Here is a 21,853-nt window from a genome sequence, read left to right as displayed (position 1 = left end):
TAATATTTTTATTATTAAAACAGTTTTTAAATTTTGTATCAAAAAATTGATGATAGGCGTTCTTTCCATAGACACCATTTATGAAATAGTATGATAAGGGTTTTCCTTCTATGAAATTCAATCCGGGAGCTCATTATCAGTCAGGCAAAAACAATGGGGGTTTTTGGATGTGAAGAGAAAGAATGCACTTCTAAGTTTTGGTGTCTCTAAGATGTTTATTTTCAGTCAACCAACATTAAATTTGATTAAAGGCGCCTTTGATGGGGAGCTTTCGTGATTTATTTTTTCAAAAAATTTCCTGTTGTTCTGAGTTTTGCAGCACATAAATCCCAAAATTGAGGGGGAGCTTTCGTGGTCTATTTGCCTGTTTTGCAGAATTTCAAAAAATTGCCCGTTGTGCAGAAACTTTCATCAACCAAGGTTGACCTCCATGCATGGAGAAGGCTTATCATACAATTTCATACAACAAAAATCATTATCATACAATTCTATACATCAAATTTTTGGAGAAATTGCTTGTCATAAAATTTTCATACATTGTCGAAAAACAGAAGAAAAAATTGAACCATGTCTGCGGCTTTTTGAGAACAATTGAACAGACTGGTGACAAAAAAAAAACTGATTTAATTTCTTTTGAAAGAAATGCTTGCCAAGCGTTTTTGCCATAAAGGATCATTTTTCAAATTTTCTTGGAAACCAGTTTTTGGAAAATTTAAATGAGTTGGTTGCATTTTTTCTACATTATGAGAGCAAATTGCGATAACAAAATAAAAAATCAGTTTGGAAAAAAAATTATTTTTATGTTCTTATGCCCCTGTATCATTTAACGTTCTTGACTTTTTCAAAGTGTAAAGTAATTGGATCAATTGAAAGTTTGAACTGAAAAAAGCCTCTGATATTTTTTGTTCTTTCTGGCGTTCATGTTAAGACCAATTAGGTCAAGTATTAGAAAAGTGCCTTATAACACACAAAAAATGGGTTTTGTAAAAAAAATTTGGTGAAAAACTTCTAGCTTATTTCTGATTTGGTCATGATTGGTTTTTTTTTGGGTGGGTTTTTTTTTCCTGTGGGTTGTCCGCCGATTAGGCTAAAATTAAATTGTTGTATGGTTTCTTTTTTATCATCTATGTATCATTTAAATATCATCTATGTAGCGCAGCATAGTGCTTTTGAGCGCCATCGCTTGGCTAACTTTCGACCAATTTTTGTCAAATATGAATCCCATGGCGACCTCAAATTTTCAATTTTGTCCATTTGTGTAGAACTTTAATTTTGTCGGGAAGCAATTTCAAATTCATAATGTATTCGATTCTTTCAATTTTTTTTCTGTGTTCTCGCAAGTTTAATAACGTTCTTCATAAAAAATGCATAAGTGGATGTCAGAAGTAGTGGATTCACGATGCTGGGGAGATTTGCCGGAGCTTTTCTCCCAGATGTGCAGGTTTTTTTTTAAATGATATAACCCCCTCCCCTCTCTTAAGAATATGAGTAGGACCTTGCTGCTATCTAAGGAGTTGAGAAGATTTCCTGCAGAAAATGAAGAAACTGAGATTGAAACTTCTAATAAGCAATTGCTCAGGTTTTCTCTGTTCACAGATTGCACGGCTTATTAGATGGGCTTTAATTTAAGTTGTGCCGCATTTGAAAAAAAAATCTGAAAACTGTTTGTCATACAATTTTCATAAATGACAAATTTTTAGTCATACAATTTCCATTTATGGCAAAAATGTTAGTCATACAATTTCCATTTATGGGAAAATGTCTATTATAGAGATTTCATACAATTTTATGTACGTATGGAACAAAAAATTTCCCTTTTATGAGAATTGTATGATAAGCATTTGCGGTCAACCCGGAAAATAGAACCTTTACAGTGCTTTGCAACTCTTTTTTTTGCACCCCTATTGAAAACTAAATGCACCCCTGCTTGCAGATGAAATCATTGAATCATTAACGTTAATTTTTTCTGATCTTGTTTACTATTTCCCCCTCCCCCTTTTGGACCATGTTAACTAACCCCCCCCCCCCCCCCCCCCTATGCATGTATTATTTTTGACAACCATTTCTGTAGAAAATATGCATTTCAAAAATTCCAAAAATTAAGTGTTTTCCTTTTCGCGCGTTTGTATTTGTATTACTCAGTTTATATAATACCCACATAAAAAGAATGTGGCCGCTAAATTTGAAATTCTGAAAATCGAAATTGTGGGGAAGGGGGGAAGGGGGGAATAGTTAACAAGATCCTTTTTTTCTATTACTTACAAGAGTTCTCCTTGTTGCTGAGATCTCTCCTTGTTATCTTTGATCCTTTAGCTGAGATGTCCTCTAGCCGTCCGAGATGGACCCGTTGAAACCCTAGAAAAACAAACAAACGAACTAGCAAATACGGATGCAGTGAAGATGATATCTCCGCGGGCAAAAAAACACTTAATCCTCAAAAGGGCGGAACTCAACCAGGACAAAAACCGCAGACTTTGACTCAAACTTTGATTTTCGTCTTGATTGTTCAAAAACAGTTGAGCAACATATTTTAGTAAAATTATTCATAAGTTGAAAAAATGGAAGTAGTTTTTGAAAGAAACTGAAAATTAAAATTAAGGAATTCTGCTGAATATAGTTAGATAAATTTAAAGGCTTTGTCGATTTGTTAAACAGTGTAAAATTGTTCAGCGTGTTCCCGCTGCTTTTAGTTCTGACTTTAGAAAAAAACTGAATACTTATGCTAGAAGTGGTTTTCTATTCAGACATTTTTCGGCAATCGAAATCAGAGTTTGTAACAAATTGTTTATACCCATTGAAGGAATCCACTTTCTGAAATCAATTAAAAAATTGATAATTTACCTCAGTCCATTTTTAAATTTCTTATTAATTTTGTACGAGTCAATTTTTCACATTTGATCTTCCAAATTCTCCAAAATTTATAATTTTTTTTTCGATATTGTCTTAATTTGCTTCTAAATCACTTTATTCTGCTACCAAGAAACTTTGCCACAGAAAAGACTTCTTGGTTTTTTAGGACCTTCTCAAGCAATATCGAGGGTTTGTCTTCGTTTTCAAAAACTTATCAGTAATTGCGTCAAAATTAAAATCACTTTTCCGACTGCTATCGAAGAGTTTTGGCGATCGAAATGATAGTTTTTAACAAAAGTTTTTCTAACCCATTGAAAAATCGATATTCTAAGATCAAGTATAAAAAGATAATTTACCCTCATCCATTTTTTAATTTCACATTAACTTGGTACGAGTCAATTTTTCGCATTTGATCTTTGATATTATCCAAATCTTATAATTTTTCAATATTTTCAGTCTTGTATTCATCTCATTTTATTGTGCTACCAAGTAATTTTGTCACAGAAAAGACTAATTCTCTGTTTTAGGGCCCTTCTCAAGCAATATCAAGTGTTTTGTCTCATGTTTCAAAATTTCGTCATTAATTGCACATCAAAACTAAAGTCAACAAGCCTGCTCGAATATTAGGGCAAAGCGCTGAATGTTCCAACTGCCCCCTAATTCATGGAAGTTTGAGTCGTACGCCTCAATTCAATTTGGAACAATTTTGTTCTGCGGGATTTATCGACATGCATAAATAAGTCGCGTTACGCTCTCAGTATTACAAAAAAACTCTTCAAAGTGCGCATAATTTGGTCTGAAACAAGGCCAAATTGGCAACTTTTGAACTTACAGAACCTCACAAAAATAATCGGTGGTAAAATATTTGAATATGAGCTCAGTTCTTCTCTCAGTTCTTTTTATTTCGAGCGAGGAAAATTGACTCAATAAGAAACCAGCCCAAGCATGAAAAACCCGTTTTCTTCGAAAATCTGAACACAAAGAGATTATGGATAGAAGTTAAGACATAATACCAACTGATTTATTTTTCAAAATAGGTTTATTAAAAAAAACTTAGAAAAAATCAATTCAGAAAAAAACAATTGAAAAAATACTTAAATGTAATGAAAATACTCATTTTAAACCAGTGAATAAATGAATAAATGAAAATAATCATGCAACATAAATTTTTTTAATCAAAATTTAAAAAAATATATTTTAACAATAATCAATCAATTTAAAAAACATTAAGAACAATTAACGATTGCTACTTATTTATAAATAAAGATTATAAAAGATAAATAGGTAATTTTAAATCATAAAACGTACATCTAAAAACAATTACCGAGAACTATTTGTTCAGAAATCTATGTTTAAAATTATTTCTTTAAGAAAATGATGATAAATAAGTTTCTAAATAAAAAAAAATTGAAGCTAATCCGCCGATTTGTGAGAGAAAAAACACAAAATAAACACGATTAATTTCATGTTCAAAAATCAAATCCACAATCAATATTCAAATTTTTCAAAAATCAATGTGAGTAATTGATTGAGAAAAACAAAAGTAAAAACGAGCAAATGTTTTAAGAAAGAACAAAAAAACATTAAAAAGATTTTTATAGAAGTTTTCGCTGAATTGAAAAAAAATCAGTTTCGGTTTTCTTAAAAACTCATTAGCTAAAACTTGGGAATGTCAAACATGTGATTCAGCATTATGCCATGAAAGACTGTAGCAATTGAACTTATAGCATCTTGGATTATCATCACGGATTATCTTGATTAAAGCGTGAGTTATCAAAATTGGTTAAAGTCGTTGGCAGCATTGAATCATAGTTTATTCATAGTGAAGAAGGCTGCTCCAAAAATCAACGCTGGTTTAGGGATAAATCATCGCTAATATTGTATTTCATTGATGTTTCAGAGTTATTTCAGCTCTAATTCAGAGCTGGGATTTTATACCTTGGCTTAAAGATTTTTCAGAGCAAATCCTATATTCATCGCTCTGTCAGAGATGATCCAGCGCTAACTTAGAACCGGAAATTTTAGCATTAATTCAGCCAAACTCCAGTCCTGATTATGGCTAAAGAGATGCTGATCGTAGCTTGGAACAGCTATGATTATCCGTGCGACCTCAACCAGGGAGGGCAGACGGAACCTCCACAGCTCTGTTCTGATATGAAAACCTTTTATTCAGCTATTTATTTGTAATCTTATATAGTGTTGCTACCATGCGATCATAATTTCACTCACCGTAAAACTTGTGATCACTATTTGGGGGCTATGGGTAATAGAAACGTACAGCGCTGTACCAAAAAAAGATAGGATGCTGCTTAATAGGAAAAAACAACAAGACTGCTCGTAGTTCAGAACAAAATTCTGGTTGTTGCGCCTTAAGTCTAGCGTCAAATCGAACTTTTTGCTTATAAAAAATTATTTAAAAATGTTCGAAAAAAAATGCGAAAAAAGAGTAATTTTAAATTTTTTCATTTCATAGTTTTATACCACCACAAGCGAGGTGAAGTACTACATTTAAGTGCAGCAACTTAATAATCAGAGCAAATCACTTTTTTGCACAAGAAATATCTAACACATAAAGCATAGCTACTGTCTTCAAAAGACAGTCGTCATGCTTTGAAAAAACAAGATAACTCCCAGCACAGAAAAAAACAAGAATTGGACTCAACCTTCGAGTAAAACAAATTGTTTTTAAACTTTTTGAAAAGATTTCAAAATTAATGCAGAAAAAGATTTGAATTAGTTTGAGTTACGACAAAAGTTGAAAACTTTGCTAACTAAAAACTGCTGGTCAGTTTTTACCATTTAATTAGAACTTTTTTAATGAAATAATTGTTTTGTACAGTTATTGAAATTATGACGTAATGACAATTTTTCACAAATCAATGCGCTTCTCATTAGTCCAATTTTCTAAGAAAGTGAGGGAAAATTTGTGCTCGGTGCGTTCTTAAACTTCAAGCCAATATCAACTATTTAACTAGCCATTTTTCAATGAATTTTCAAGGCAATGAAAAGGCAGTGAACTCTTGAGCCCAAATATAATGAGTTGTTTCATCAGTAGATTTTTTCGAAACTTTACAAACACTTTATTCGGCCCTTTTGGGATTAATGAGCGCGCAAACTGTTTCGTGTTCGCCAGCATGTAAGCTGCGGTTCAACGCCGCTCAGATAATGTTCCTTATTGTTCCGACTTTCCATACGAAAGTAACGGAATATTTACGCTCGGGACAAGTTTCTTCAGACAAGTTTCGACTTTTTAAGTAGCCCAGTTTTGACGGACTTTTTTTACATCATTCGAAAGGTATTGTTATCCTGAGCTCAAATTTATAAGATATTTTACCTGTGATCATTTTTACGGGGGTTTAAAGATTGCCATTTTGGCCAATTTGGGACAATTAACGCGCGATATATTTCGCGCTTTTAACGCATAAGCGGAGATTTAATCCGTGTTAGAATTAGTTCTAATTTGGTTGAAGAAAGATTATTTGCCATAATTGATTTGTTGCTAGAAGCGAAATCTATCACTTCGTAAATAATATGGCGTGCGGTGGGATGATTTTCACAAACAAAAACTCATATTAAAAAGTATTTTTTTTCTACATTGAATTTTTTAATGTTGTTACTGCTGCTCCATAAACCTTAAGAGACAGTTGGAACATTCAGGGCTTCGCCCTGATACGAGCAGTCTTGTTGAATTCAGGCAAACTTTTTAGTCTTACTGATTTTTTCCACAGCCTATTTTCAAACAAAGATTTTTTTTGCTAGTGATTTAACTGCCACAATTTTCAATTCTCTGTGATTTGAGTCCTACATTATTCTAAAATAAGAACCTAAATTGTTTATAGATAATAATTTAAAAAATCATCTAAAAGTTAATTAAAGGAAAATAGCGGCTAAATTGTAATCGGCAGTTTAGCTTTACTAATTTTTTGAAGTAGCAGTGTTATATAAACCATACTGCTTGTGGGTCAGGGCAAAACTATGAATTTCTAGCTGGCTTTCAAAAAAAAAATGTTCCTTCAAAAAATTGATGAAAAAAAATCCAAAGAAAGGAAAACCGCATGATTTGTTTTCTGCTATATGTTTTTACTTTTTATACTTCTAGACGCTATGTAAAATTCTTTGAGATGAATTTGGTGCTTCGTATTGTATACTAAAAACCAAATTGCTGGCCTCAATACTAAAAAACCGCAACTTTCATTTCAAAGTAATAATTTCGAATGACCCAAAGTAGCATCTTTTAAATCTCTATATCTTCAATAAAAAACAACAAGACTGCTCGTATCAAGTCGAAGCCCTGAAAGTCCCGACTGCCTTTTAACATTTATGGAGCAGTGATAACATTAAAAAATTCAATGAAATAAAACAAAAGAAATTTTTTTTTCTAAAATGTGAAATTTTTTTATGAAAATCATCACCCCACACGCCTTATAAAGTACAAAACAATAAATTTGAACGCTGCTTGTAACAAATCAAGTATGGCAAATAAACTTCTTTCAACCAATTTGGAACAATTTCTAAGCTGGATTAACCCTCCGCTTACGCGTTAATAGCGCGAAAGGTATCGCGCGTTAATTGTCCCAAATTGGCCAAAATGGCAATCTTCAAACCCTCATAACTTTACAAAAAATGATCACAGGTGAAATATCTTTTCAAATTGAAGCTCAGGACAACAATAGCTTTCGAATGATTTGAAAATTTTTCGTCAAAAATGGCTAGTTAAAAAGTCGAAATTTGTCTGATGAAAAAAACCCACCCCGAGCACAAATATTCCGTTACTTTCGTATCGAAAGCCGGAACAATAAGGAACATTTTCTGAGCGGCATTGAATCGCAGCTTACATGCTAACGAACAGGAAACAATTTGCGCGTTGAATAATCCCAAAAGGGCCGAAAAAAGAGTTTGCAAAATTTCGAAAAAATCTACCGTTGGAATATCTCATTATATTTGGGCTCAAGAGTTCACTGCCTTTTCATTGCCTTGAAAATCCATTGAAAAATGGCTAGTTGAAAAGTTGATATTGGCTTGAAGTTTAAGAAAGCAACGAGCACAAATTTTCACCCACTTTCTTTGAAATTTGGACTAATGAGAAGCGCATTGATTAGTGAAAAATTGTCATTACGCCATAATTTCAATAACTCTATAAAACAGTTTTATCAATAAAAACTTTTAATTGAATGATAAAATATGAACAGCAATTTTTAGTTAACAAATTTTTCAACTTTTTGTCGTAACTCAAACGAACTCAAATCTTTTTCAATTTTTTCAAAAACTTTTTTCAAATCTTTTTCAAAAACTTTAAAAACAATTTTTTAAATTTTTTACTCTATTATTTTAGCTGTGACTGTTTTTTATAATTTTTAATCGTTTGAATTTAGGACTACTTTGAAAACTGAAAAGCAAATTGTAATATTGAACGCGCAATATTTTTTGTTTAATTGTAATATTGAACGCGCAATATTTTTTGTTTCATTGAAGAGTGGGCGGTAAATTGATCCCTTTCAAAATGATTTGCACGAGTGATTTGCTTTGATTATTACGTCGCTGCACGTAAAATATATCACTTAGTACTTTACCTCGCTTGTGATGGTATAAAACTATGAACTGAAAAAATTGAAAATTAGTCTTTTTTCTCATTTTTTTTGAACATTTTTAAATCATTTTTTACAAGCAAATAGTTCGATTTGACGCTAGACATAAGGCGCAACATCCAGAAATTTGTTCTGATCTACGAGCAGTCTTTTCGAGAAAAAATATTAAAAAAGGCTTTTTTCCTTAAGTTTTGATTAAACAGTTGCAAGTTTCAGCAACCACTCTTTCTGAAAAGTTAGCATCTACAATCCACCTCCAATTTTTACTCCGCTCAAATTTAAAAAAATTTAAAATTATTGAAAACAAGAAAAATTTAGCAAAAAATCAGCAATGTTATTTTAAAACGTGCAAATGAATTTGTAAGCGCTGAAATTTGCATCTCAATGAACATCAAAAAAAAATTTATAATGGATTCTCAGTTTGTTATTTATAAAATTTAAAAAAATGATATAACTGATATTATGGATTTGATGAAAAACAGCAGTATAATCCTTTTTTAATTAGTTAGAATCTATTAGTTTTTACGTTCATAGATACAAACATAAAAAACTAAAATCATTATGAGGCCAAACTGTGGACTAGATAGGCATACAATTTGGTGTCTGTATGTGCCTGGATTCCAGTTACAAGTCTTTAAATGTGTTCTGAAAGGAAAGTGGACTCCATTTAAAAAATTTCCGCATATTCTAAAATAAAATGACTGTATCGTAAAACTGTATTGTAAAAGTATTTTTTTTGCAGATCCGCTAGCGAGCAAATATAGCTATTTGTTCCGGATTCCGCTAATTTAAGCGGGTAGCTAATAGTTACAAAAGTAGCGAATCGCTGTTTTATTAGTTATTCTGAACTGAACCAGTCTTTGCACATATAATTAAGAGCTATCGCTAGAATTATTAACAGCGGTAATAGAAACGTGCAGCGCTGTAACAAGTAAAAAGATAGGGTGCTGTTTAATAGGAAAAAACAACAAGACTGCTCGTAGTTCAGAACAAAATTCTGGTTGTTGCGCCTTAAGTCTAGCGTCAAATCGAACTTTTTGCTTATAAAAATTATTTAAAAATGTTCAAAAAAAATGCGAAAAAAGAGTAATTTTAAATTTTTTCATTTCATAGTTTTATACCACCACAAGCGAGGTGAAGTACTACATTTAAGAGCAGCAACTTAATAACCTTAGTAAGAAATATCTAACACATAAAGCATAGCTACTGTCTTCAAAAGACAGTCGTCATGCTTTGAAAAAACAAGATAACTCCCAGCACAGAAAAAAACAAGAATTGGACTCAACCTTCGAGTAAAACAAATTGTTTTTAAACTTTTTGAAAAGATTTCAAAATTAACGCAGAAAAAGATTTGAGTTAGTTTGAGTTACGACAAAAGTTGAAAACTTTGCTAACTAAAAACTGCTGGTCAGTTTTTACCATTTAATTAGAACTTTTTAATGAAATAATTGTTTTGTACAGTTATTGAAATTATGACGTAATGACAAATTTTCACAAATCAATGCGCTTCTCACTAGTCCAATTTTCTAAGAAAGTGAGGGAAAATTTGTGCTCGGTGCGTTCTTAAACTTCAAGCCAACATCAACTATTTAACTAGCCATTTTCCAATGGATTTTCAAGGCAATGAAAAGGCAGTGAACTCTTGAGCCCAAATATAATGAGTTGTTTCATCAGTAGATTTTTTCGAAACTTTACAAACACTTTATTCGGCCCTTTTGGGATTAATGAGCGCGCAAACTGTTTCGTGTTCGCCAGCATGTAAGCTGCGGTTCAACGCCGCTCAGATAATGTTCCTTATTGTTCCGACTTTCCATACGAAAGTAACGGAATATTTGCGCTCGGGTTGGGTTTTTTTTTCTTCAGACAAGCTTCGACTTTTTAACTAGCCCAGTTTTGACGGACTTTTTTTAAAATCATTCGAAAGGTATTGTTATCTTGAGCTCAATTTTGAAAAGATATTTTACCTGTGATCATTTTTCGTAAAGTTACGGGGGTTTAAAGATTGCCATTTTGGCCAATTTGGGACAATTAACGCGCGATATATTTCGCGCTTTTAACGCATAAGCGGAGATTTAATCCGTGTTAGAATTAGTTCTAATTTGGTTGAAGAAAGAATATTTGCCATAATTGACTTGTTGCTAGAAGCGAAATCTATCTTTTCGTAAATAATATGGCGTGCGGTGGGATGATTTTCACAAACAAAAACTCATATTAAAAAGTATTTTTTTTCTACATTGAATTTTTTAATATTATGTTACTGCTGCTCCATAAACCTTAAAAGACAGTTGGGACATTCAGGGCTTCGCCCTGATACGAGCAGTCTTGTTGAATTCAGGCAAACTTCTTAGTCTTACTGATTTTTTCCACAGACTATTTTCAAACAAAGATTTTTTTGCTAGTGATTTAACTGCCACAATTTTCAATTCTCTGTGATTTGAGTCCTACTTTATTCTAAATAAGAACCTTAATTGTTTATAAATAATCATTTAAAAAATCATCTATAAGTTAATTAAAGGAAATTAGCGGCTAAATTGTAATCGGCAGTTTAGCTTTACTAATTTTTTGAAGTAGCAGTGTTATATAAACCATACTGATTGTGTGTCAGGGCAAAACTATGAATTTCCAGCTGGCTTTCAAAAAAAAATGTTCCTTCAAAAAATTGATGAAAAAAAATCCAAAGAAAGGAAAACCGCATGATTTGTTTTCTGCTATATGTTTTTACTTTTTATACTTCTAGACGCTATGTAAAATTCTTTGAGATGAATTTGGTGCTTCGTATTGTATACTAAAAACCAAATTGCTGGCCTCAATTCTAAAAAACCGCAACTTTCATTTCAATTTAATAATTTCGAATGACCCAAATTAGCATATTTTATATCTCTATATCTTCAATAAAAAACAACAAGACTGCTCGTATCAGGTCGAAGCCCTGAAAGTCCCGACTGCCTTTTAACATTTATGGAGCAGTAATAACACAAACAACATAAAAAAATTGATGGAACAAACTAAAATGAAAGTTTTGTTAATGAACGAGCAGTTTTGTTAATATTCATGCTCAAATCTATATTCAAGTGCCAACAAGACTGCTCGTATCAGGGCGAAGCCTTGAATCTTCCGACTGCCTTTTAAAATTTATGGAGCAGTGATAACATTAAAAAATTCAATGAAATAAAACAAAGAAATTTTTTTTTCTAAAATGTGAAATTTTTTTATGAAACTCATCACCCCACACACCATATAAAGTACAAAACAATAAATTTCGCTGCTTGTAACAAATAAAGTATGGCAAATAAGCTTTTTTCAACCAATTTGGAACAATTTCTAAGCTGGATTAACCCTCCGCATACGCGTTAATAGCGCGAAAGGTATCGCGCGTTAATTGTCCCAAAATGGCCAAAATGGCGATCTTCAAACCCTCATAACTTTACAAAAAATGATCACAGGTGAAATATCTTTTCAAATTGAAGCTCAGGACAACAATAGCTTTCAAATGATTTGAAAATTTTCCGTCAAAAATGGCTAGTTAAAAAGTCGAAATTTGTCTGAAGAAAAAAAACCCACCCCGAACACAAATATTCCGTTACTTTCGTATCAAAAGCCGGAACAATAAGGAACATTTTCTGAGCGGCATTGAATCGCAGCTTACATGCTAACGAACAGGAAACAATTTGCGCGTTGAATAATCCCAAAAGGGCCGAAAAAAGAGTTTCCAAAATTTCGAAAAAATCTACCGATGGAATATATCATTATATTTGGGCTCAAAAGTTCACTGCCTTTTCATTGCCTTGAAAATCCATTGAAAAATGGCTAGTTGAAAAATTGATATTAGCTTGAAGTTTAAGAAAGCACCGAGCACAAATTTTCACTCACTTTCTTTGAAAATTGGACTAATGAGAAGCGCATTGGTTAGTGAAAAATTGTCATTACGCCATAATTTCAATAACTGTACAAAACAATTTTATCATTAAAAAGTTCTAATTGAATGATAAAATATGAACAGCAGTTTTTAGTTAGCAAATTTTTCAACTTTTTGTCGTAACTCAAACGAACTCAAATCTTTTTCAATTTTTTCAAAAACTTTTTTCAAATCTTTTTCAAAAATTTTAAAAACAATTTTTTAAATTTTTTACTCTATTATTTTAGCTGTGACTGTTTTTTATAATTTTTAATCGTTTGAATTTAGGACTATTTTGAAAACTGAACATCAAATTGTAATATTGAACGCGCAATGTTTTTTGTTTTTTTTTTTGTAATATTGAACGCGCAATATTTTTTGTTTAATTGAAGAGTGGGCGGTAAATTGATCCCTTTCAAAATGATTTGCACGAGTGATTTGCTCTGATTATTACGTCGCTGCACGTAAAATATATCACTTAGTACTTTACCTCGCTTGTGATGGTATAAAAGTATGAAATGAAAAAATTGAAAATTACTCTTTTTTCTCATTTTTTTTGAACATTTTTAAATCATTTTTTTACAAGCAAATAGTTCGATTTGACGCTAGACTTAAGGCGCAACAACCAGAAATTTGTTCTGATCTACGAGCAGTTTTTTCGAGAAAAAATATTAAAAAAGGCTTTTTTCCTTAAGTTTTGATTAAACAGTTGCAAGTTTCAGCAACCATTCCTTCTGAAAAGTTAGCATCTACAATCCACCTCCAATTTTTTACTCCGCTCAAATTTAAAAAAATTTAAAATTATTGAAAACAAGAAAAATTTAGCAAAAAATCAGCAATGTTATTTTAAAACGTGCAAATGAATTTGTAAGCGCTGAAATTTGCATCTCAATGAACATCAAAAAAAAATTTATAATGGATTCTCAGTTTGTTATTTATAAAATTTAAAAAAATGATATAACTGATATTATGGATTTGATGAAAAACAGCAGTATAATCCTTTTTTAATTAGTTAGAATCTATTAGTTTTTACGTTCATAGATACAAACATAAAAAACTAAAATCATTATGAGGCCAAACTGTGGACTAGATAGGCATACAATTTGGTGTCTGTATGTGCCTGGATTCCAGTTACAAGTCTTTAAATGTGTTCTGAAAGGAAAGTGGACTCCATTTAAAAAATTTCCGCATATTCTAAAATAAAATGACTGTATCGTAAAACTGTAACGTAAAAGAATTTTTTTGGCAGATCCGCTAGCGAGCAAATATATCTATTTGTTCCGGATTCCGCTAATTTAAGCGGGTTAGCTAATATTTACAAACGTAGCGAATCGCTGTTTTATTAGTTATTCTGAACTGAACCAGTCTTTGCACATATAATTAAGGGCTATCGCTAGAATTATTAACAGCGGTAATAGAAACGTGCAGCGCTGTAACAAGTAAAAAGATAGGGTGCTGTTTAATAGGAAAAAACAACAAGACTGCTCGTAGTTCAGAACAAAATTCTGGTTGTTGCGCCTTAAGTCTAGCGTCAAATCGAACTTTTTGCTTATAAAAATTATTTAAAAATGTTCGAAAAAAAATGCGAAAAAAGAGTAATTTTAAATTTTTTCATTTCATAGTTTTATACCACCACAAGCGAGGTGAAGTACTACATTTAAGTGCAGCAACTTAATAATCAGAGCAAATCACTTTTTTTGCACAAGAAATATCTAACACATAAAGCATAGCTACTGTCTTCAAAAGACAGTCGTCATGCTTTGAAAAAACAAGATAACTCCCAGCACAGAAAAAAAACAAGAATTGGACTCAACCTTCGAGTAAAACAAATTGTTTTTAAATTTTTTGAAAAGATTTCAAAATTAATGCACAAAAAGATTTGAATTAGTTTGAGTTACGACAAAAGTTGAAAACTTTGCTAACTAAAAACTGCTGGTCAGTTTTTACCATTTAATTAGAACTTTTTAATGAAATAATTGTTTTGTACAGTTATTGAAATTATGACGTAATGACAAATTTTCACAAATCAATGCGCTTCTCACTAGTCCAATTTTCTAAGAAAGTGAGGGAAAATTTGTGCTCGGTGCGTTCTTAAACCTCAAGCCAGTATCTACTATTTAACTAGCCATTTTTCAATGGATTTTCAAGGCAATGAAAAGGCAGTGAACTCTTGAGCCCAAATATAATGAGTTGTTTCATCAGTAGATTTTTTCGAAACTTTACAAACTCTTTATTCGGCCCTTTTGGGATTATTGAACGCGCAAATTGTTTCGTGTTTGCCAGCATGTAAGCTGCGATTCAACGCCGCTCAGATAATGTTCCTTATTGTTCCGACTTTCCATACCAAAGTAACGGAAAATTTGCGCTCGGGGTGGGTTTTTTTTTCTTCAGACAAGTTTCGACTTTTTAACTAGCCCAGTTTTGACGGACTTTTTTTACATCATTCGAAAGGTATTGTTATCTTGAGCTCAAATTTGAAAAGATATTTTACCTGTGATCATTTTTCGTAAAATTACGGGGTTTAAAGATTGCCATTTTGGCCAATTTGGGACAATTAACGCGCGATGTATTTCGCGCTTTTAACGCGTAAGCGGAGAGTTAATCCGTCATAGAAATCGTTCCAAATTTATTAAAAGAAGCTTATGTGCCATAATTGGTTTGTTACAAGTAGCGAAATCTATCCTTTTGTACTTTTTATGGCGTGTGGGGAGATGATTTTCATAAAAAAATTCAATTTTTTGATTTTTTTGTTGATTTTGTTTTATTTCATTGAATTTTTAAATGTTCTTACTGCTCCATAAACCTTAAAAGGCAGTTGGAACATTCAGGGCTTCGCCCTGATACGAGCAGTTTTGTTGAATTCAGGCAAACTTTTTAGTCTTACTGATTTTTTCCACAGCCTATTTTCAAACAGAGATTTTTTTGCTAGTGATTTAACTGCCACAATTTTCAATTCTATGTGATTTGAGTCCTACTTTATTCTAAAATAAGAACCTTAATTGCTTATAAATAATCATTTAAAAAATCATCTATAAGTTAATTAAAGGAAATTAGCGGCTAAATTGTAATCGGCAGTTTAGCTTTACTAATTTTTTGAAGTAGCAGTGTTATATAAACCATACTATTCGTGTGTCAGGGCAAAACTATGAATTTCCAGCTGGCTTTCAAAAAAAAATTTTCCTTCAAAAAATTGATGAAAAAAAATCCAAAGAAAGGAAAACCGCATGATTTGTTTTCTGCTATATGTTTTTACTTTTTATACTTCTAGACGCTATGTAAAATTCTTTGAGATGAATTTGGTGCTTCGTATTGTATACTAAAAACCAAATTGCTGGCCTCAATTCTAAAAAAAACGCAACTTTCAATTCAAATTAATAATTTCGAATGACCCAAAGTAGCAGTTTTTATATCTCTATATCTTCAAAAAAAAACAACAAGAATGCTCGTATCAGGTCAGAGCCCTGAAAGTCCCGACTGCCTTTTAACGTTTATGGAGCAGTGATAACATTAAAAAATTCAATGAAATAAAACAAAAGAAATTTTTTTTTTTCTAAAATGTGAAATTTTTTAAATGAAAATCATCCCCCCCACGCCATATAAAAAACAAAACAATAAATTTCGCTGCTTGTAACAAATCAGTTATGGAAAATAAGCTTCTTTCAAGCAATTTGGCTTAATTTCTAAGCTGGATTATCCCTCGGCTTACGCGTTAATAGCGCGAAATGTATCGCGCGTTAATTGTCCCAAACTGGCCAAAATGGCAATTTTCAAACCCTTATAACTTTACCAAAAATGATCACAGGTGAAAAATCTTTTCAAATTTAAGCTCAAGACAACAATAGCTTTTGAATGATTTGAATATTTCCTGTCAAAAATGGCTAGTTAAAAAGTCGAAATTTGTCTGAAGAAAAAAACCCACCCCGAGCACAAATATTCCGTTACCAAAAGACCGAAAAAACAGTTTCAAAAAAATCTACCGATGAAACATCTCATTATATTTGGGCCCAAGAGTTCACTGCCTTTTCATTGCCTTGAAAATCCATTGAAAAATGGCTAGTTGAAAAGTTGATATTGGCTTGAAGTTTAAGAAAGCACCGAGCACAAATTTTCACTCACTTCCTTAGAAAATTGGACTAATGAGAAGCGCATTGATTAGTGAAAAAGTTTCATTACGCCATAATTTCAATAACTGTACAAAACAATTATATCAGTAAAAAGTTCTAATTGAATGATAAAATATGAACAGCAGTTTTTAGTAAGCAAATTTTTCAATTTTTTGTCGTAACTCAAACTAATTGAAATCTTTTTCAATTTTTTCAAACACTTTTTTCAAATCTTTTTCAAAAACTTTATAAACAATTTTTTAAAATTTTTTACTCTATTATTTTAGCTGTGACGGTTTTTTTATAATTTTTAATGGTTTGAATTTAGGACTACTTTGACAACTGAAAATCAAATTGTAATATTGAACGCGCAATATTTTTTGTTTAATTGAAGCGTGGGCGGTAAATTGATCCCTTTCAAAATGATTTGCACGAGTGATTTGCTCTGATTATGATGGTATAAAACTCGTGATGGTATAAAACTATGAAATGAAAAAATTGAAAATTACTCTTTTTTCTCATTTTTTTTTGAACATTTTTAAATCATTTTTTACAAGCGAATAATTCGATTTGACGCTAGACTTAAGGCGCAACAACCAGAAAATTGTTCTGATCTCCGAGCAGTCTTTTCGAGAAAAAATATTGAAAAAGGCTTTTTTTCCGATAAGTTTTGATTAAACAGTTGCAAGTTTCAGCAACCACTCCTTCTGAAAAGTTAGCATCTACAGTCCACCTCCAATTTCTTACTCCGCTCAAATTTAAAAAAATTTAAAAATATTGAAAACAAAAAAAATTTAGCAAAAAATCAGCAATGTTAATTTAAAACGTGCAAATGAATTTGTATGCGCTGAATTTTGCAACTCAATGAAAATGAAAAAAAAATTATAATGGATTCTCAGTTTGTTATTTATAAAATTAAAAAAAAATGATATAACTGATATTATGGATTTGATGAAAAACAGCAGTATAATCCATTTTTAATTAGTTATAATCTATTAGTTTTTACGTTCATAGATTCAGACATAAAAAAATAAAATCATTATGAGGCCAAACTGTGGACTAGATAGGCATACAATTTGGTGTCTGTATGTGCCTGGATTCCAGTTACAAGTCTTTAAATGTGTTCTTAAAGGAAATTGGACTCCATTTAAAAAATTTTGGCATATTCTAAAATAAAATGACTGTATCGTAAAACTGTAACGTAAAAATAATTTTTTGCAGATCCGCTAGCGAGAAAAAATAGCTATTGGTTCCGGATTCCGCTACTTTAAGCGGGTAGCTAATAGTTACAAAAGTAGCGAATCGCTGTTTTATTAGTTATTCTGAACTGAACCAGTCTTTGCACATATAATTAAGAGCTATCGCTAGAATTATTATCTAGCAAAGGCAAATTTTAGAAGCAAGAATTTAACTGTGGTTAATGGAATGCAATAACAAACTTTATATCGATGTTTAACTAAATCGTGAATGTATTCCTTAAGTGTTTGAAAAAGAATACTAACCCATAAAAAAATTTTCTTGAATTTGTTTTTTTTCGTTATTTGAGACCGGAAAGCTGTTTCTTCTTTCAGTATTTGAGATAGGAAAGCTGTACCTTTTTTCAGCAATCAGTATATCAGAAAATATTAATTATTTTTGTGTTTCAGACTGGAAAAGTGTTCATTCGTTCATTATTTGAAATCGATCAAGTCTTCCTTCTTTCAGTATTTGAGATCGGAAAGAATTCCATTCTTTCAGTATTTGATATCTAGCTGGTGAACTCAAATTGTAACTGGTGAATGGGATTCAGTTATTTTAGTACAACCTGTTATCCCCCCACCTTAAGTCGCCTCAAGTGACCAACCGTAAAATGTCCCCTAGCCACATTTTAGGAAAATTAGTTCTGTAATGTATGAATTTCGAACAAACCCCCAATTTTTATGTGGGGTTGAGTTGGTTAAGATTCAGAGTTAGAGCAACTAGGATAAGGAGCTGGGGTTACAGACTGAGATAAAATCTGAGGTTTGAACTGAGGATTGAGAAGAAGTAGAGATTGTTGAAGAATGAGTTGAAAGAAGTGAATATAAATGACATGACAAACTAAGCATCACAAAAGTAACAGTTAATTAACTACTGACTAATTGATTAGTTTCAGATCACTAGTTGCCCTTGTCTCAGTTTAATCAGTTTTGACTACGATTCAATTAATCTGTCTGACCTTGAGATGGTCTGACCTCAACAACCCCACTCAGGCTGAATTGGCTTTGTCCAATGTCAGGCTGCAAACCATCAAGGTTCGACGAAGCCGCTGAACCCCTCTGGCTGCTCCAAGTACACTGTCACTGGTAGAGGGCAGTTGAGAAAGGCTGACTTAATATCCATCTGATGAAGTCCAAGGTTTTACAGGTTGGAGCAAACGTCTCAGTGAAGTCAAGTCCTTCCACTTGCATGAATCCTTTCACTACATATCGGGCTTTGAACCGATCACTTTGTCCCATCGCATCTCTCTTTACAGCAAGAACCCATCGTCCAAAAATAACTTTTCGAGATTGTGGTCTATCAAAAAGTGCGTATGTTCCCATCGCTTCTAGAGACTTCACCTCTAAAGCCATAGCTGCCAGCCACTGCTCTTTTTCGGGTCCAGACACTGCTTCTTAATTGCCCCTTGGCTCTTGAATTCCAGTCACTGAAGTATGGGTATAGGCCAGTCCGTGTCGAATGGGTGGGTTCCTTGACCTAACGGACTACTGCACTGGATGATGTGAATCTACTGCTTCCTCCTCGACCTGATTTTCCTCAGTAGCCCCCACTAAATCTGCAGTATCACCCTCAGTTGGCGCTTTGTGCTTCGCTGGTTTTCGTCGTGCTTGGTTACTCAATATCAATGCACTTCTCGATTGATAGCTCCAGGGTTTGTAATGGCTCATTGTCAACCTTGAAGTCATCTGGAATGATGTTCTCATTGAATGTCACGCTTCTTGCTCGCACCACTAGATCCATCAGCAGATAGATTTTGCTCTCCTTGTCGTATCCGATGAACTCGCTTTTCTTGCCCTTTGGATCCAGCTTCCGTCTGTTGCCTCGATCCAGATAGTACGCCAGGCAACTGAACCCCCGCAAATAGCTCACTTTTGATGATTTCCCATAGTCGGTTTCTCTGTCGGTGAAAGGAGCTTCTCGTTGCTGGATGTGGGACGCAAGTTGCGAACCCTCACAGCTGTCGACATTGCTCGCACCCAGAACATTTTCGGTAGCTTTTCTTCGGCCAGCAGACGCTCTGCTACACCAATCTGTTGGGAACTATTGGGCACCGCGAACTCTTGCTTCACCTGGAATTCCATACAAAAACTCCTAAATGCATTTGACGATTACTCACCTCCATTGTCAGTTCGCAGGCAAAGCGCTGCTCCATGCTCAGTCACAAACTCCTGGAACTTCAGTAGAGCATCGCTCTTCTTCGCCAGGTACTTGACCCCAGCCAGCCGACTGAAGTCGCCGATGAAGCTCAAGGCATGGTTCGCACCATGCATACTCGGTACTTCAAATGGTCCCTGAATGTCACTGAAGACACTTTGCCCCGCTGCCTGTGCTCTGCTGTCAGTCTTCTTAGGCACTGTTACTTCATTCATCTTAGAAGCTGTACACAATTCGCAGAACTCTAGCTCGCCCACATTGACAAGCGATGAAAGATTTTGTCAAAAGAGTCATCGGGTTACTCTTGAACTTGCCCTCAAGGAAGAAAAGCTTGCCGCGCTGCTTCACAGGTAACTATCCCCCATCTGATGCCAGTTGATGTGAGGCATCTGCGGCGAAACTGAAGCTTGAGCCTCTAGCCACAGCTGAGCTCACACTCATCAAGTTGACACTTTAGCTCGGCACAAACAGCACATTGTGAAAATTCTAGCTCCTCACACCATCATGGCAGTCCATGATCTCCACTTCCACTGATCCTGTGCCCTCAATCTTTAACAGCGTGCCGTTTTGTTTCTCCACAGTTGTCGATTCGTTCCAGCTCTCAAAGCTGGAAAAGACAGCCCTGTCGCGCTCCACATAATCAGTGCATCCCTTATACACAATGAGGTCGTCTCCCTTCATTAAAGTTGCAGCGCAACAACTGAAGAACACTGTCTTCCCCTGCTCGGACTCCCTTGCATAAAGTCCATGTTGCCCACATTTGAAGCACTCTTGCTTCTTTGCTCCTGGCCCAATTGCCTCGTTCGACCCCACTGCCTCGAGCACTGGATTGTCCGCTGTCACTTGTGGATTTGCAGTCCTTCGCCATATGACCCTTCTGAGCGCACACATAGCATCCACTACTTGAACTCCTTTCTTCTTCCTCGCAGCTTGCATGGCTATAAGATCATATCCAGTCCTTTCTCCACATTGAGCCTTCTTCGAGTCATCGTAGTTCCTCAAGCATGTTCTCAGTTCTGGAAACGTCTTGGCTGGTTGAAAGCTCTCTTGCAACAAAAAATACTCATAGCTGTCAGGCAGCCCATTGATTGCCAAAGCATTGAACAGTGTGTCCGTGATTGCTTCTCCAGCTTCCTTCAACCGCTTCATCAGCTCTTGACTGCGAACGAAGTAGTCGTCCAGATTCTCCTCTGACCCTAGGCGCAACTTCACAAGCTGACCTACTAGACTGACCACCGTCGGCATCTCTACAATGCAAAACTTCTCTTGAAGCGACTTATTGAATTTGTCAACAACGAATCCTCGATCTAATAAATGAACTTATAGCGATTAGCGAAAACGAAAATTGTAATAATTTAGTCATAACAGGCGAAATAAACTTCGTACACGCAAATTGCGAGGCAAAGGACCCAAACGACTGCTACGAGCTGAATGTCCTTAATCTTCTCTCCGAAAATGACTCTAAGGAAGGTTTATCTCAAAACAATGAAAAACAATTAGATACATTTTTGACAAATAATCCAAATATCTTACTGAACTACACCACGCAAAACGAATTCAACAAGTCATACAGATCTGATTATTTAGCATACACTATAACAATTCACACTGGAAAGGAAGTAACCAATACAATACAAATGAACGGTTTGCGTTTCATAAAGCCGATTGGAATGCAATAAATAAAATTCTATTAGATAAACAATTTCTTCCGTACTGTTATAGTAATCTCGACGAGCTTGTGAATCAATGTTATAAATGGCTTTACAAGATCATTGAAGAAAATGTACCCAGAGTAACAAGCCACAGAAAGAATCTCCCCAATTGGGTGTCTAGTACCACATCACACCAAATAAAGTTATTTCCACATTAAAACGCAAAATTGAACAGAAAAACAGAAACAATCTAAGCGGCCTCACAAAACTAAAAAAGAAAGAAGCTCTGCTACGCAAAAGCTTAACAAAAGATCAAGCAGACTATGAAAAAAATTTTTTCATAGGGAAAAAGTTTTCTGAACGGCTAAAATATCT

The 21,853-nt window shown here is 33.7% G+C and overlaps 1 protein-coding gene across 1 annotated transcript in view; it reads right to left on the bottom strand.

Moving 5' to 3' along the window:
- The window catches only part of LOC134846120 (uncharacterized), a 74,564-nt gene that overhangs the window by 39,317 nt on the left and 13,394 nt on the right, over positions 1 to 21,853 (bottom strand). Inside the window, exon 4 of the mRNA XM_063863341.1 lies at positions 2,263 to 2,355. Coding sequence (XP_063719411.1) covers positions 2,263 to 2,355 — 93 coding nt within the window. The remainder of the gene's footprint in view (positions 1 to 2,262; positions 2,356 to 21,853) is intronic.

Source organism: Symsagittifera roscoffensis, chromosome 5 (assembly GCF_963678635.1).
Source record: "Symsagittifera roscoffensis chromosome 5, txSymRosc1.1, whole genome shotgun sequence".
Taxonomy (NCBI): domain Eukaryota; kingdom Metazoa; phylum Xenacoelomorpha; order Acoela; family Convolutidae; genus Symsagittifera; species Symsagittifera roscoffensis.
Note: the sequence above shows the minus strand (reverse complement) of the source record. Positions and strands in the feature narration are given on the sequence as shown.